Below are 18,466 nucleotides of genomic sequence, written 5' to 3'. Positions count from 1 at the left end.
AACATGCTCATAGCTTGTAGCTCCTGGCATCTTGCCTGCTTTTCTGGTTTGAAATGGGAGGAATGAATTTTCATGTATAAAAGTACTTTTGTCTACAATTCACCTCAAATAGTGGTTGAGCAGCTGCCACACTTTCTAGCTGGCCTTAAGCCTCAAACCCTATGACAGAGAAACTTTTTTTTTCTAAAGCACTAGGGAACATAAATATATATTTTTTGTGATTTTTAAAAAATATAAACATTTGAACTACATTGGAAATACTGTTGAGACACAAATTGGACTTTCTTTTAAAGAAGCCAAAAAATATTTGGAGAGAAAGATATTTGTATTTCTATTTTCACTTTCTGTATTAAATCATTCAAAGCTTGTGCATGCAGATTACAGCATTTCTTCTTCTTGTAATGTTCTTCTCTAAGAGAAACACTCATATAAGCATTGCAGCAAATGGGTCTAGCATATGGATTTCATTTTTCTCTTCAGGAGTGCAAATGAGCCTAAAAAGATAGTAAAAGTGTTATGTTTTAAATTGCTAACTACTTCATTAAAAAATGAAGAATTTATACACAATATATCTTGAGGCTCTTGTGACGTGAGTCATAAAGGGTTCCAAAAGTCCTGCTGGCACTTATCTACTAATATATTTTGCAGTGCAACGGCATACCAGAACTCTATAAACATTGTTTTAGAATTGACTGGAACATCTGAAGCTAAGTCACTGCTTGATTTTGACTAGTCCCATGTTCCTCTACAATCATTTTGCTCTAGCATGTGCAAGAATTCCAACAGCTGTACTTTTCAACTGGCCTTGCAATCTCCCATTTTAGACAATATGTTTACGCCTCTGGCTTCTAAAAATAGTAACAGGAATGAGGTGAAGGGTGAGAAATGCATAGCAGGAAGACTAAAGAGCACTTTGTAAAAGATTCTTCTAAAGAATTAAGCTAAAAGAGCCTGTATTTCTTAGTTTACATGCATTGCTGACGTGTTTGAAGGAGCACAGGTTGTTACCATTAATTTAAAAATATTTAATAGTTAGAGAAAGTCTAAGGAATCATGCATATGTTGTAATTATGGTTTATCCACTGCTAAAATGCAGCCCCTTGTTAGGACGAAACAGTGACTGTTCAGAAGGGCTTGTCAGCGCTACAAGGATTCTATGTGTCAGATAACCAAAGTGACTGATACTAATGGATGACTTGAGAATACCACTGTTTTCAGGAATTAACTGCAAATGGGCCTCATGCATGGCTGAATCAGGAAATCAACTAAGATATCTTTGTTGTTTCACCTTGACCAAAACAGTTTCATTTTTCCCCTCTGTGTAGCCTGCTAATTTCAGTTATAAATTTGGGGATTACAGTGGTCTATTTCTTGTAACATATTTGCTAAGTAAAAGCACAGCGAGGTTTATATCTTCACTGGAATGTCTAGGTGCTACGTTGATATGAGGGAATAAATTGCAAACAGTTAACTAAGTAGTCACATCTTATGTATAAAAGATGCACTTCAGTGCAATTGGAGTCTAATGGAACAAGAATGCATGGCAAAAGATTTGCCTGCAGCTTGGGAGAGGATGGATGCAGCCTGAGACAATGCTTACTTCTGCCACAAGCTGTATTTCCAGTTATTCTGACTGCAAACTGAAAGAATATTTTGCATAATGGAATTTGCCTTTTTTTCCTGTGTATGCCAACTGCATGAAACACACCCTAAATGGTTGCTCTTTTATAAATCACACTACAGGTTACTATCATGTGCCTTGCTGTGTGACATTGAGCTCTTTCATAAACATATTTATTGCTTACTTTCCTAAACTCCTGCTATACACTATTAAAAGTACTCACTGGTGAGATCTTAATTTAAACTGAGTAAGTATTCCGGAAGGTCAAAACTGTTAGCATAGGTCTGGCATTTTATGGCATAGCTGTATGATGCTAAATACATAATAAATAAATAAATAAAATGCTTGGTTGTATATAGAAAACACTCCTGAGGTGGTGCTGGCCAGTATGAACAGTTGATATGAAAACCAGTGCATGATCACAGCAGAGGGTGGCTAGGAAACCACTGGAAGAGAGACTCTGTTAGGATGACAATGGGAAGAGAAACAGTAAGTTTCTCTGGCTCTGCCTGGAAAGAAGGTTCCTATTTTTTAATACAGAAACTTGATTTGAGTGCTTGTTCCTGTGTATATAGGAATCATAACCCTGGTTATAATGAAAAATAATCAGAACAAGTCAGAGATCATCCTGCTTACCTCTCATGTATTTTACCCAGATTTATTCGATAGTCGCTTAGGATCCATGCAATAGTTGCTCTCACAACTACTGTGAATACTTCCCTGAAAATTCTTAATTTAACTCAAATCACATTGTGAGGTTCACCATGGAAACAGGGCATCATGTGGTTGTTCCTCAGTTCCTTCCTTCCCTCTTGCAAGAGCTTTCCAGCATGCTTTGGTATGGACACCTGGGACTTAGAGCTCAACACATTAAGTTCCTTTTTGTTGCTGTGCTGCTCTATTCTGTTGAACTCAGCCATAGAATTTCCTTACTTTGCAGAGGTTGGGGTGGGAAATGTTCTGGTTTAAATTAATGTATTTTACTAATCCATTGAGAACACCACTAAAACAAGTGAATGTGATACACCATTTTTATAAAGAAGGTGGCATTTTTCAGAGTACACAGCAGCAATTAACTGGTGCTCTGAGATAGCCGTTTGTGTTTTTCAAGAACTTCAGCATTCATCTGACACACTTTTACCCTTAGAAACAAAACCAAACCACACCCAACAACCCCACATCACCAGGTATTCATATTCAGTGTTTTCTTAGTTATTGTACAGACAAAACTGCACACTCTGGGAGACCTGCCCAGGAAGATTGGGTAATCAGTTTAAAATTGACAAACTGAAAGTTTTAGTCCAAAAATATAATGCCTGAACAAATGCATGTCATTACAGTGAGGTGGTACACCATACTGCAACTAATTGCAGGTGCTTGATGTTGTGACATGGTTGTTTTACTGAGTTCATGTTACAATTTCCAATTGTACATCACTCTTACTCTGTGTTGTTGGCATTGAGGGCTTACTATTCTTCATCCTACCATGAAATTAACAGCTGGAGGGTCAGTCCTCCAGATTTCAGGTATCATCCAAGAACAGAAGAAAGGAATACTCCCCTGCAATATTCAGACTCGTGAAGAAATCTAAATGGTTGTCTAATCAAAAATGTCATAGAACGACAGAATGCTTTAGGTTGGAAAAGACTGCTAAGATCATTGAGTCCAACTGTTAATCCAGAACTAGCAAGTCTACCACTAAACTGTGTCATGAAGTACAACATCAAGGTTTTCTTTTAAACATCCTGAGGGATGGTGACCCACCACTTCCTTGGGCAGTCTGTGACAATGCTTGTAAGCTCTTTCCATGAAGAAATTTTTCCTAGTATGCAATGTAAACCTCCCCTGGTGCAACTTGAATTTGTTTCCTCTTGTCCCATTACTTGTTACTTCAGAGAGGTTGCTGACCCCCACCTGGCCATGACTTCCTTTCAGGCAGTTGTAGAAAGTGACAAGGTCACCCCTGAGCCTTCTCCATGATAAACACCCCCAGCTCCCTCAGCTGCACCTCACAGCACTGGTGCTCCAGACCCTTCCCCAGCTCCGTTGCCCTTCTCTGCACTCACTCCACACCTCAGTGTCTTTCTTGCACTGAGGGCCCAGACCTGGACACAGCGCTCGAGGTGTGGCCTCACCAGTGCCCAGCACAGGGGGACAATCCCTGCCCTGCTCCTGCTGGCCACACCATTGCTGATCCAGGCCAGGATGCCATTGCCCTTCTTGGCCCCTGGGCACACCCTGGCTCACGTTCAGCTGCTGGCACCAGCACCCCCAGGTCCTTTTCCACAGGGCAGCTTTCCAGCTATTCTTCCCCTAGCTCCCTGGGGACTGTTGTCATCCAGGGACAGGACCTGACATTTGGCCTCGTTGAACCTCACACCGTTGGCCTTGGCATCTTGATCCATTCTGCCCAGATCCCTCTGCAGAGCCTTCCTGCCCTCCAGCGTTCCCATTCAACTTGGTGTCATCTGTGAAGGACCTGAGGGTGCACTCAGTCCCCTCATCCAGATGACTGATAAAGAGATTAAACAGAAGTGCCCCCAGTACTGAGCCCTGGGGAAGCTCACGCATGACCGGCCACCAGCTGAACGTAACTCCACTCACCGCTACTCCCTGGGCCCGTCCATCCAGGCTGATTTTACCCAGTGAACAGAGTACCTGTCCAAGCCATGGGCTGCCAGCTTTTCAGAAGAATATTGTGAGAAAGAGTGTCAAAAGCTGTGGAGAAGTCAGGTAGACAGCATCCACAGCTTCCCTCAGGGGGTTGGGTGGTCAAGCAGGACCTGTCTTTTATAAGTCCATGCTGGCTAGGCCTGATCTTCTTGTTGTCCTGCAAGTGCAGTGTGATGACACTTAAGATGACCTTTTCCATGACCTTCCCAGCATCAGGTTGACAGGCCTGTAGTTCCTCAGATCCTCCTTCCAGCCTGTCTTGTATTTGGGCATCATATTTGCTAGCCTCCTGTTAACTGGAACTAACGTCATTTGCCAGGATTGCTGGTAAGTGACAGAACGTGGCTCGGTGAGCTCTTTTGCCAGATCCCATGAATGGATTTCATCTAATACCATAAATTTGTGGGGTAGCAGGTAATGGACTATGTCCCCTTGGATTAAGGGGGCTTCATTCTTCTCCCTATCCCTGTCCTCGAGCTCAGTAGGCTTGGTATCCAGAGAAAAACTAGCATTGCTATTAAAGACAAATAAGGCATTAAGTACATCATCTGTTTTCTTCTTTGTCACAACGTTTCTGTCCATATGCAGTAAAGGATGGAGATTATCCTTACCTTTCCTTTTGTCGCTGATATATCTGTAGAAACATATTTTACTGTCTTTTGTGGCAGTAGTCATATTAAACTCTCTTTGAGCTTTGGCCCTTCTCTAGCATGCTTTTCTTTGTAAAAATTCTCTTTTGAGCTCAGACATGATTACTGTTATGAAAATGTATTTAAAAATAGCTTGAAAGACAGTTTTTCAGACTAACTCTAGGTTTGAAATTGTTGGTAGACATGCTTGAAAGGAAGTAGTTCACACCTGTGGTGGCATTTCTTGGAAGGTATTTTTTTCGCTGTTTAGAGAACATTTTGACACAGATCTCAGACATCTCAGCCTCAGTCAGCTGAGAGATGTAATTTTTTTCTTGAAAAATGTTTGGAATAAAAAAAGACCAACTTGTCTGCCAGTGTAATGTTGCTACTTAGTTAAATATGTGATTATGCGTAGCAATTAACAGACACACCCCCCAACTGTTGTGTGGAATGCAGAATTTATCACGCTCTTGCAGATTGTAATGTTGCAGAAATGCATATGAATTGATGGTTTGACAGAGTTCAGAAGATGAGTCAGGAGACAACTAAAGCTTCTACTGGTGTATGAGAGAAAGAAAACCATAAACAAGTGATATCTAGTGCATAGATAAAAAGTTCATATTTTAAGTTATCACTTGAAGCAATTCATAATTGTTAGTTTGGGCTGTCCCAATTGTTGAGTTTAGCCCAACATTTGCATTAGTAAACGTGTATTATGGAGTTAGAATGTTAAACATAGAAGTTAGTGATTGTGGATTTTATTTTCATATCATTTGGTGGTGCAGTAACACTCTTGTGTTACAGACTTTCAGACCAGCCTGTTGCCTTAAGCAGAGTGTGTCAGAGACTGTGTCAGTTCATAAGAACTGAACTCATCCTATAGCTTTCCAGTGGCCTCTGTGGTTTGAATTGATATTGGTTCAGCTCACAGAAGCCAGTTGTAAGCACTGGTCTTTTCAATCTTAAAGGCAAGTTAAAGAACAAATAAACTTGTGATTTAGATTTTACAGTGAGAATTTTCCATTTGGTACAAATGGAGAACATAACAACCTCATCATGTCCTTGTCACTTTGCTATAGTGAACCTATTTACCTCTAGTAAATAGAGCTGTGCATTCTCTAGTAAATAGAGCTGTGCATTCTCAAGTGCTGTTCACCCGGCATCTGTTTTTGGGTGAAAATGATGTGCTGAGGTGTTTACCAAAGGGTGCTGCCCAAGAGAGGTGGTGCTGACCACAAGTACCATGTCTGTTATCCCTTCATGGGTGGTACTACAAGGCAGCAGCATTTTAATTTGGATCTGCTAGGTAATGTGAAACAAAACCATCCATTTGTGATGGTTATGTGATGGGTTCAGTTAGAGTTCACAAAACCTATCAGGAGAGCAGCTAGAACATGCTCTTTTTGGATCAGTTTGTTGAATCTCTTTTCTGTAGTTTGGGAGGGCAGAATGGTACTGTGACTCCAAAACCTCTACCTGTTCTCTTCCATCATCTAAGGCGATTATGGATGTGAGAAGACAACGAGGATCAAGGAGAAAAAGAGCTAGTCTCAGCTGGCAGCTCTGTGCCTTTCCTAGACCAGAGAGTAATCACAAGAAGCACTGCCAAGAGAAGGTTCGATGTAGTTTTTCTGAAGATCCAGGCTGCTTTCAGTCCTTTCCTCCTGCTCTGAAGTTGTGATTCCAGGCTAAGATTCCCACTGTCCTGAGTGAACTGTCCATAGCCATAGGTACTGTTGCTTGCCAGTGTGCCAGTGACAGCACTGTGACTGCTCTGTGTTCCCCAGTGAAAGCCTGAGCTGGCCAAGGTAGCTTTTGGTCAAGAATGAGCATAGGCCAGGCTCTGCTGTCAGACTATGACTCTCTGCACTGTACCCTGAGAAGAATCATTTATCATCTTTATGTTTCAGCCCTTAAATTGCCTCCTGCATTCCTCCACCTGATTGTCATAAATACAGAGCGCTCAAAGCAAGTTCCCATAAGGAGGGAATATATAAGCCACATTTTGGAGGTTTAACGCCTGAGAACTGAAGTTAGCCTCCACCAGCCACAGTTCTGAGAAGCCACTATTGGAAGTTTAGTATCTAATCTTTCTGGCTTAGTTTCTTCATATGTGACATTGGGCTAATATTATTTACTAACCTACTGGGAAGATTGCAGTGATTGAATGATTATTTTTTTGTTAAATGCCAAATTTCATTACAACATATAAATCTTCCAGTTGGCTGTGAGATCTCTGGATTTCAGCAACCAGTTCTTACCATCACAAAGAGGCTGAGAGGAAGATTAAACCTCTGTGAAAGCAGACTATCTTCCTGTCTGCCACCTTACCAGAAAACACCAGAAGCATGCAAAAAAACCCTGGTACTCTTTTTTATTTGCATAAAGAACTTACCCTGGTTACTGCCAGTTTTACAGTGTTTTTTTAACCCTTGTCTGATGTGCTCATCTTACATTTACAAAAATAACACTGAAAACTAGTGTTAGATTTGGCAGTAAAATGAATTTTTATTTGTGAAAAAGAATTTGGAGAAGTATTTCTTTCTCTTGTGTGTAACAATTGCCTCAGGTAAGAAGGTGGTGTCTGAATTAAGAACTACTCCAGTAAAGGAGTAATATAGCTGGAAGTCCTGACACATTGATTTTTGCATTTCAGAAACAAAGGAGTATGAGGTCTGCATCAGGAACAGTATAGGAGAGGCTTTGGCTGTGCTTTTAAAGTGCCTATAAATGCAGCATTTGATTAACTGCACAGTAGGTATGTATGCTATAGTGAAAACAATAAAATCCTGATGTAAATTTATCTGGCATAAACTCCCCTAACAGAACAGAAGGCAATAGAAGGACAGTAAGGGCAGAAATTGCTCTTCTTCGCCTATGCCGCTGAGAAGTCCTTACATGGAAATTACCATGTGTATTAATTATAATGAACCCTCTTAGTGGACATGATTTTATGTTTTTCATGAAGAAACCTAAGCAGTGACAAATCAGAGGCAGTTTTCCCAAGACATGTCTTGAAATCTACCAAAAAAAATAAAGTGGCAAATTTATTTACAGGAAAATCAATCTTTTCAAAATACTTAGCTGAGAGAGAAAAACTAAGAGGCAATAAGGAACTTCAGTGGTTTCTGTCCATCGTTTCTAGGACGTTATGGAAAATGGCTCAAATCAACAATGGAAGGAAAATCTTTATAAGATCACAACATAATGAACTGTGGAAAAACACTAGACATAACAGGACTAACAGGAGAGGTCATAGCACAAAAAATATTTTTAGAGTTTCAAGTATTAGAATCTTCAAATGCATCCAACTCCTTTCTGATTAACTCCCTACGCAGGATGTCTCTTTGGATCAACAGCTGGAGACTGAATGAATCTCTGAGAAACTCCAGACCTCTAGATCTGAAAAACTTGTATCTTTTGGGTGCTAGGATTAGACAGAAGAGGCTGCAGAGACTCTCTCCGGGTTCACAGAATTATTTAATAGTTTAGTTTTCTGTTCTTGCTAATAAATCTCTGCTTACTTCTAAGAGTCCGCTGCAAGAATCACTTCAGAAATACTACAAGACTGGTGAATTTTAGAAACCAAAGATACAGTCTTTACAACTGTATTGTATAACCAGTGTTTCTGGTCAGACCTTCTATTTTTTCCTTCCTCAGATTTTATTTACTCTCAGCTTCTTATGTGAAAGACTGTTGTATCTTTCACATAAGATACAATTATTTAAGTGCAGCCAACTATTCATGCACTATAGGAAGGTCTCCTTTCACAGGCTTCAGTGTGTATGCAATGCTACTTTCAGCTCCGTTGGCAAGCTGAAAGTGTAGCTGAAGTTTGTGGCACTGTGTGTGAGAAGAGAATCTGCTTGCTGATGTAATCTTGATAGGAAAGGCTCTGACTAGGGGGTCTTTTGTAATGGTGATGATGGCTACAGAGACACTTCTGGAGAGCTGGACCAAGCCTTTTCTTAGTGCATTAGTGCATTCAGATGGTTTCAGTCTGCTCCTGTGTGATACAAGGAGCTCTGCCACACTCTTCTTCCCAAGGATGGAATTCCATATGCTGGGCATAGAAACCTGTGCAAAGGCGCAGGAAGGCACATATGTGTAGAGTCAAATAGTACTTTCAGACAGGTATGAATATACCCCTGACTCTGCACATTCTTCTAAAGTTTGCAGACCTACAGAAAGTCACATCATGATGCCAGGTACCCTAAAGCATCACAAACAGTGAGATGGGAATGGAAACTTAACTACAGAATGCTGTACAATGTAAGTGAGCAGAGATGCTGCCCCAGATGACCCACTGTGGTCCCTTCCAACCTGACCATTCAGTGATTCTGTGATTGTGTGACCTTACTAAGTGTTGGCTGTCTGTGAGGAATAGTTGGTGTTCAGGATCCTGACAGGCATGGGGTTAATTTTTTGTCTTCGTGTCAACTGCTGTACATCAGGTACTCCTCTGTGCCCTGGGTCTGAGCTGGCTCTGAGGTTGGACACTGGACAAACTGGTCTAAACTGTCTCCATTATAGTGGTGAGCTTTTGCAGAAATAGGGCCAGTACAGAAAAATATCTGAATATACGGAATTTCCGATGATTCTCTGAATCCTCAGAAAACCCTATGAAAATAACAAGAAAAAAAAATCTACCTTTAAAATACAATGGTAATAATGTATACTTGCAATATTTCTCCCAAATGATTATGAAGATGCTGATGCAGAAGAAGAGGTGTGATGAGCCATGATGACAGTATGATCACATGAGCTCTTAAAGCCCTCTTAAAATTGTTTGAAAAATTGATACGCTTTTATGTCCCAAAGTGGTAGCTATGATGTTTCTGGTGTTTTGCAGTGGAAAAATATATGAATTGTGCAGACAGTCCTTTGGTGATGTAGCAGAATGCAGTTTATTCAATGGTGAGGGGACAAAGATCTCCATCTTTGGCAGTGGTAGATGTATTGAAAATGCTTTAGAGGATAGAGGATTTAGAGGATATAGCTTCCTCTGTAGGTATTTATACAAGAGCATTAGCTTGCTCATCAGATATTCTGCTCAGCAATAGAACAACATTGAAAGGTCATCATAAAAATGGGTGATCCTTTGTTTTACATGTGACTGTTTTCCCTGTTTTAAATAATGGACTAAGACTAATCACCTGCACAGTTTACCGGAAGAGGGGACTAGTCCATTCAGTATCAATATATAAGCAAATGGAATAAAGGCTGCTTTTAAAAGCATTTTGAAATTATATTCACTGGAATAGTATGAGGAATGCAGAGCCTATGCCAGCAAGGAGATACATTGTGTTTTGTTCAGAAAATATATCCTTTGTGTATGTATTTTCTTAGCTCCCTGTGCCAAGGTGGAGAGGGCAGCTCCAGACACCTGAATACTTCACACTCTATGAATAAATGCTCAACTGGTGTCAGAGAAGAATGTGCCAGGATTATTTAATCACTAGACAGAGGGGGAAAAAAATCTCTGTTGTGATCTACCAACCAGACATTTCTTGGCAATTGCTAATCAGCAGTGTTAGCCTTTCATTGTCTCTCCTGCCATTATCTTCCAGGAAAGGTCTGAGTGAGAGGTCAGAGTAGCTTAAGTAGATATTGGTTCATTTGTTATCTTTCATGCAGTATGCTGCAGTCGACAGTCTGCTCTCCATTGAAGGTGAAATACTTCACCTTAATTTTTCATGTTCCTTTACTGTAGAATTTGGCAACAAAACCCAAAAGAAAATAATACTTTCTGGCTGGAATGTTTCTGAGAATAATTTTTAATGCTTTCTATGAGCATTAATTTTTGAAAGATCTATATTTGGTAAATCACAAACTACTTCCTTATTGGCGGTCTACAGAAGAAATACATTAGAAAAGTGACCTGGATCTTAACTCAGAGTATCAGCTCATAAGACTGTCTCTGTTCAGGTAAGAACAGTATTCTATGCTTACCTTTGAACAGGGAGTTGGATTTGCATGCCTTTCTTTGGTTGCAGACCCCCCCCCCAAAACATTAATTCCTAGAAGATAAGGAAAAAGGGGGTAAATCATAGGGAAAAAAAAAAAAAAATCCTGCCTTCTGCCACACAAATATATTGTGTAGGCAGTGGTAACGTGTGGTAACAAGTGACTTCACCTGAAATTCTACATTTTTGAAGGAATTTAATTTGAAAGACAGTATTATCGTTGATTAGAAATTGTTCATATTTCAGCTTTTTCCACTCATGCGGCCTTATAAAAACACTGCTGAACAGAAAACCAGAAATCTGATTGCTTCCTTTCTGGGAATGAATACTTCCATTCCCAGAAATGGGGAATTTATCTCCTTTTCTCTCTTGCTGTAATACTGGAAACATTTGAAAGTTGTTCAAGCCTCTATGGGAAGCCACCACAGACTGCTCTATCTTCCTCTCCAGCATAGAACAGCAGCTGGCAAACAAATGAGTGCCGCCACAGCTTTCCTGGTTGCCATTAGGGAGCCCAGGACTCCTGGATCCTGGATATGCAGGGTAATGCAAGAAATGATAAGACTGTGTTAAGGGAGAAATCAGTAGCCCAGCTAAGGTGCATGTATACCAATGCACGCAGCATGGGTAACAAACAGGCAGAGCTAGAGGCCATGGTGCATCAGCGGAACTATGATATTGTTGCCATCACAGAAACGTGGTGGGATGACTCACATAGTTGGAGCACTGCACTAGATGGCTACAAGCTCTTCAGAAGAGACAGAAAAGGGAGAAGAGGTGGAGGGGTGGCCCTTTATATTAGGGGAGTTTTGAATGTCATAGGTGTTGAAACTAATGATGATGAAGTAGAGTCCCTATGGGTAAAAATTAAGGGGAAAGCCAACAAGGCTGACATCCTCCTGGGAGTCTGCTATCGTCCACCCAATCAGGATGAAGAGGTGGACAACTTATTCTATAAGCAACTGAACAATGTTTCAGGATCATCAGCCCTTGTTCTTGTAGGTGACTTCAACCTACCAGACATCTGCTGGGAACTTAATAGAGCAGAAAAACAGCAATCTAGGAAGTTTTTAGAGTGTGTGGAGGATAACTTTTTGTCACAACTGGTGAGCAAACCCACCAGGGGAGGGACTATGTTAGACCTATTGTTCACAAATAGAGATGGACTGGTGGGTGATGTGGAGGTTGGAGGCCGCTTGGGGCACAGTGATCATGAAATTATAGAATTTTCGATAATTGGTGAAATAAGGAGAAATATCAATAAGATCTCTACACTGGATTTCCGGAGGGCAGACTTTGGCCTATTTAAGAGACTTATTCAGAGAGTTCCTTGGGAAACAGTCCTTGAAAACAAAGGAGTCCAGGAGAGATGGGTGTGCTTCAAGACGGAAATCTTGAGGGCACAGGAACAGACTGTTCCTGTGTGCCGAAAGATGAGTTGACGAGGCAAACGTCCAGTCTGGATGAGCAATGAGGTTTTGAAGGAACTTAGAAATAAAAAAAAAGATGTATCATCTTTTTAAGGAGGGACTGATTTCTCAGGAAGTATTTAAGGGAGCTGCTAGGGCATGTAGAAAAAAAATCAGGGAGGCCAAAGCCCAGTTTGAACTTAACTTGGCAACTTCTGTTAAAAACAAAAAAAGTTTTTACAAATATATCAATGATAAAAGGAAGGGTATAACCAACCTCGGTTCCTTATTGGATGAGGCAGGCAACTTAGTAACTAAAGATGAGGAAAAAGCAGAAATGCTTAATGCCTTCTTTGCCTCAGTCTTTATTGGTAAGACAGCTTATCCTCAAGACAACTGTCCTCAGGGGTTGGTAGGTGGTGCCAGGGATCAGAATGGTCCTCTTGTTATCCAAGAGGAGGCAGTCAGAGAACTGCTGGGACACTTGGATATTTATAAATCAATGGGACCAGATGGGATCCACCCTAGGGTGATGAGGGAGCTGGCAGATGAGCTTGCGAAGCCGCTCTCCATCATTTATCAGGAGTCGTGGCTCACTGGCGAGGTTCCAGGCCATTGGAAACTGGCCAATGTGACACCGGTTTACAAAAAAGGTAGGAAGGAGAATCCTGGTGATTACAGACCAGTGAGCCTGACCTCAGTACCAGGTAAGATAATGGAGCAGTTCATACTGAGTGCTATCACACAGCACTTACAAGATGGCCAGGGTATCAGACCCAGTCAACATGCGTTTACAAAGGGTAGGTCATGTCTGACCAACCTGGTCTCCTTCTATGACCAGGTAACTCGTCTGGTAGATGCAGGAAAGGCTGTGGATGTTGTCTATTTAGACTTCAGCAAGGCCTTTGATACTGTCCCCCACAGCATACTCCTAGATAAGCTGGCAGCCCACGGCTTGGACAGGAGCACTCTGTGCTGGGTTAGGAACTGGCTGGATGGCCGGGCCCAGAGAGTGATGGTGAATGGTGCAGCATCCAGCTGGCGACCAGTCACCAGTGGTGTCCCTCAGAGGTCTGTATTGGGACCAGTTCTATTTAATATTTTTATAGACGACATGGATGAGGGCATTGAGTCCTTCATTAGTAAATTTGCAGACGACACTAAGCTGGGATCTTGTGTTGATCCACTGGAAGGGAGGAGGGCTCTGCAGAGAGACCTAGATCGGTTGGATGAATGGGCAGAGTCCAACAGCATGAAGTTTAATAAGTCTAAGTGTCGAGTTCTACATTTTGGCCACAAAAATCCCCTACAGCGTTACAGGCTGGGGACAGTGTGGCTGGACAGTGTTCAGGTGGAAAGGGACCTGGGGGTGCTGGTCAACAGCCGGTTGGATATGAGCCAGCAATGTGCCTTGGTGGCCAAGAAGGCCAATGGCATCCTGGCCTGCATTAGGAATTGTGTGACCAGCAGGAGCAGGGAGGTCATTCTTCCCCTGTACTCGGCACTAGTGAGACCACATCTTGAGTACTGTGTCCAGTTCTGTGCCCCTCAGTTTAGGAAGGACGTTGAGATGCTTGAGTGTGTCCAGAGGAGGGCAACGAGGCTGGTGAGGGGCTTGGAACACAAGCCCTATGAGGAACGTTTGAAGAAGCTGGGGTTGTTTAGTCTGGAGAAGAGGAGGCTTAGAGGTGACCTTATTACTCTCTACAACTTCCTGAAGGGAGCTTGTAGACAGGTGGGGGTCGGTCTCTTCCACCGGGCAGCAACTGACAGAACAAGGGGACACAGTCTCAAGCTACGTCAGGGAAGGTACAGGTTAGATATTAGGAAAAAAATTTTCACTGAAAGAATAATAAAGCACTGGGATTGTCTTCCCAGGGAGGTGGTGGAGTCACCATCTCTGGATGTGTTTGAAAAAAGACTGGACATGGCACTTAGTGCTATAGTCTAGTTGAGGTGTTAAGGCATAGGTTGGACTTGATGATCTTAGAGGTCTCTTCCAACCTCATTATTCTGTGATTCTGTGATTCTGTGAAATGAGATTCACCTCCTCTCTCAAATCCAGCAGAAGCAATGAGGATCCCCTTTTATTCAAGAAAAACTGGAGTTGCACCATGTGACCAGCCTCTTTTGAGGCATCCCAGTAGATAGCTAAAGGCATTGTTTCTTCATTAGCAATGAAAAGGGCTACTGTGGCAAAGAAGTTACAAATGTTTGACCTCACTAGGATTTCCTTGTTGTGCTATTTGGTCTTCCCTCTCTTCCACATGCTGTACCCATTCTCAAGCAGTTTGTTGAATTCAAGATAACCTCTGCCAGAATGGTTACTTTCGGCTTTCATTCTGTGAAGACAGACCTCATTCTTGTGACGGCCAGAGCTGCAGGAATCAGATCTCCTTTCTCTTCTGTGCAGTCTGCACCAAAACCATTTTCTTTGTACCAACTGGTAGTGGCATAAAGACTGCACTGAAGATTAATGTTTCTAGGAAATAACTTACAAACCATTTGTCTATTGTGTGAGGCCACACAGACAGGTACAAAGTGGCATAAGTCAGGACAGAGATTTTGGGACATCCAATAGGTGGAGTTTCAAGCAGAGCTCAGGGGCTCTGTATAGCAGAGAAAGTGGCTCAGCCAGTGACCTCGTGGAGTAAATACCAGTCTGCTATACTGCAGGAGAGATTCTGGACTTTGCCGTGAGGCTGGGCTGAATAGGACTAGTCAGGTGCAAAGACAGAGCATGCCAGAACTGATTTGTCCTTTAAAAGTGCAGACATCTGTCATGCAGTATTTTTTCCATCTAGCCTCAGATTGTCTGTGAGGTCCAAGCACATGAGCTTTTTAGTCTTACATTTTCCATCAAGAAGCTAGATGTTTGCATCACTTGTTGAATTTGAGCTTTATACCCTGACATTTGGGTGAGATGTTTAAAAATAAAGCATTCTTTTATTTGCGTGCAAAGTTCCCTCTTCCCTGTGTTGCATCAGAACAGCTGTTGTTGTGCTCTGCTTTTTTCTTCCTGGGACTGTCTGCGACAGCCACCAGCCATCCTATTTACAGTCGTTAGCGCAAGGAAATTGGAAACTGCAGCTACTGGAACATGATTATCTTCTTCTTCCTGTCAGGTTTGTCTTTTACTGTTACACAGCAAAGGAAATGTTTGTACAGCTAAGAAGACATTTATCTAGAGATAACAGAAGTGCCAGGTCCTTGTTGAGTGAGCTGCTGATGTAGAGCTAATTTTGGACTGGCTTACTAGAAGGGGTGATACAGAAGGGTGACAAAAGGGGACAACCTCCCCCAGCCCACAGGCGCTCTATAACCAGAAGTGGAGAAGCCTCTAAAGCAATTGGAGCAAGATTTAGATAAGAACCCCGAAGCAAGCAGAGGCTGGCGTCTTTGTTAGCCTCTAGGAAAGGACAGTCTTATGCAATGTTTAGTCAAAGGCTTATACCACTCGTAAAGGTTCTTGACTGGACAGCAGTCTAGTTAAATTTTCTCCAGTGATCAGAGTGAGTCAATGCCTAAAAACTCATGACTATGCAATTCTTGTTTTATGAAGATAAAACATTTTTATCAAAAACTGCATTTTTGTCACTGAGAAGTATAAAGAATTAAATAAAACATAAATCTCTGAAATGAACAGTTTTGAACAGTGCATGCTAAAAGTCTGTCTGTTCCACAGGAATCAGTTTTTTGTTGTACTTTTTAAACTTGTTGAATTCACAAAACCCATGAACTTGCAATTTAGAAAATGTGTGAAAAAGAAAGAGACAAAATACCTCAATTGCTAAAACTGTCTTTGGAGTTTATTTTCTTAATCTTAAAAATATTTTTTTATGGCACACAGCATCAGAATCAGAACCTTTGCATTTACAAACTTTGAAGAAGCCCTGTCAATTTGTTTCCTGACCTCCAACTTTTAAATCATGCTCACAAAGAGAAAACCTTTTGTTCCTTTTTTTCTATGAAAGGCTCAATAACACATTGTTGCCACAAAATCACGTTATGAGGGTTCCATTCACAAAATAAATTTACTGCACATTAAAATGCTGATTTAGTAATTTCATCATAAATGAAAACTATAATGCAAATGCATATATATATATACACACACACACACACACACACACACAGAGTGCAGCTTTTGTGATGTGCTGTCTTATCTTGGTTTTTGTTATGCTTCAGTTTACAAGAGTACCATTAGTGCAAATAATAAGATTTAACTGTACAGTTATCTCTTAACAACCACTTAGACATATTTCAACTCATTTAGGCCAGTGTAATGAGTTAATTTTCAGCAACTGATTCAGTGAGTGATTTCTCAACCTCCTCATCAGGATTAGACTTCTTCTGGTTTGGGATAGCAGGCAGGACACAGCTTGGTTTTAGATGCTCTCCTGACAGACCAGGCAAGAAAGAATGGAGGACATGTCTCTGAGAATGTCCTGTTTTTGGAGATTTGGAGATTGGAGCTGGTGGAAGAATAACAGCACTGGTTTGTAGGGACTTAAACTTCTTAGCATCCTGAGATGGTAACTGAACTGGAGGAAGAGAAAAAGAGAAAGTGCATAGAAAGTGAAAAGCATGGCATTTTTACAAATGGTTTTGCAGCTTTCTTTGAATTGTTGTCTCACTGTGTGTACTCAAGTCTGTACTTGAAAAATATGATGAAAATATTAATAAAAAATTGTATAACCCTGACATGCCTTATCTTCACCTGATGAAAACAACTCCAGTGTTAAGTGATTTACTTTTGGTTTAGTGACCAGTCAGTCTTGAAAAGTTCAAAGATTTACTTTTGAAAAGCAGAGGACCTATCATTTGAGATCTTGATCTGTTTGGAGAAATTTTCACAATATATTTTTTCATCAGAATCCACAGACTAACAGAAGTGTTCAAAGGGAATATATTATTTTAACAAAATGCTCTATCACTGAAGAGAAATACTGATCAAAATCTAAGGAAGAATAAGGGAATCTTGTGTCTGGGTTTCCCTGGGCACAGTCAATCATAAAGATAGGTCCACACACGCTCTCCTATATACAGGCCTCAAAAGTGACCCATTACCCTGCAGCACACCAGGACACACACCAAAACACCTGAGAGGCACACCTGTTCTCTGCTACTGTCTTGTAAGAAACTTCAGATTTAGATCATCCTTAATTTCCACCTCACACTCATCAGTGTAACACTGTGCTTTAAAGCTAATATAGTTCTGTATTTTCTCTAAATTGAAATCCTCAGGCTCCTTCATTCAGACAACTCACTAATTTCCTGATTTTTTAAAAGGAGAATTCAAAACCTTAATTGTAAACCTACTTTTTTGTGCTGTCAATTTATTGTGAATTGCATTAACTTCGTTTAATTTCATCTCCGTTTTATTCTTTGTATACAAACAGGTTTTTTTTTTTACCGTTTAAGCTGTATATAAAGAGTTCTTTCTGGAGTTACACCATCTCTGTTTCGGCTACAGAATCTTCTTGCAATTTTTTACATTTATTTTTTTTCGTGGTTGTGTTCTCATTGCATTTGTGATTTCCTTCCATCTGCATATTTAGGATGAATTATCTGAGAGGCTATTACACTTTCCTCTGAAGTGTTCTAGCTGAAATTTTGTGTTTTGTTTAATTTGCCTCAATGAAAACAAATGTTACCTCTCTAATGTCTGCAGTGTGCCCTCATTGCATATATTTCTCTATCTATATCTATACCTATCTATTTTAACGATACACATGGTGTAAAAGAGGCTAAAGTTCTTGTCATAATCCTGTGTAGGATACACCTTATATTAATTTAATCATTGATTATTTATTGTTCAGGAGCAGTGCTTTTCTAAAGCTTACCAGGTATCGATTTAGGGCAAAGCAAGATCTTTATGGAGAGAATTTAGAAACTTGGGAGATTATTTTCTTTTTAAACTAATTTCAATTACTATTCAAGTTGTGATTACCTGAGCAGACAGTGTTTGCTACAACTGCTGAACCTCTGGCAGTGTACTGTAATACATGGGTCATATTTAAAATTCATTCATGTTCAGAAATTCAGGAAATTACTTCTTTCTATGAAAAACCCCCAAACCATTAATACTTTGCTTCAGTTGGTGTTGAATTTTTGTGAATCTGAGTGGCCTTTATACTGTAAATGAACCCATTTGTTTTCTGG

General features: G+C 40.8%; 1 protein-coding gene across 6 annotated transcripts in view; it reads right to left on the bottom strand.

The window, feature by feature from the left end:
- Positions 1-16,090: 16,090 nt before the first annotated feature.
- ANKRD55 (ankyrin repeat domain 55) overlaps positions 16,091-18,466 on the bottom strand; it is a 46,872-nt gene continuing 44,496 nt past the window's right edge. For 4 of the 6 annotated variants that reach the window (XM_040090081.2, XM_040090083.2, XM_040090087.2 and 1 more), the window contains one exon: positions 16,150-16,845. In XM_040090081.2, the coding sequence (XP_039946015.1) occupies positions 16,592-16,845 (254 nt within the window). In that variant the 3' untranslated portion in view covers positions 16,150-16,591. Of the gene's footprint in view, positions 16,846-18,466 lie in introns of all 6 variants that reach the window. The other 2 variants (XM_040090085.2, XM_040090086.1) reach the window with 1 other exon arrangement.

The sequence above is a fragment of the Hirundo rustica genome, chromosome Z (assembly GCF_015227805.2).
Source record: "Hirundo rustica isolate bHirRus1 chromosome Z, bHirRus1.pri.v3, whole genome shotgun sequence".
NCBI classification, from domain to species: Eukaryota; Metazoa; Chordata; class Aves; order Passeriformes; family Hirundinidae; genus Hirundo; species Hirundo rustica.
The sequence above is the reverse complement of the archived record's forward strand: the minus strand, read 5'-3'. Positions and strand labels throughout refer to the sequence as shown.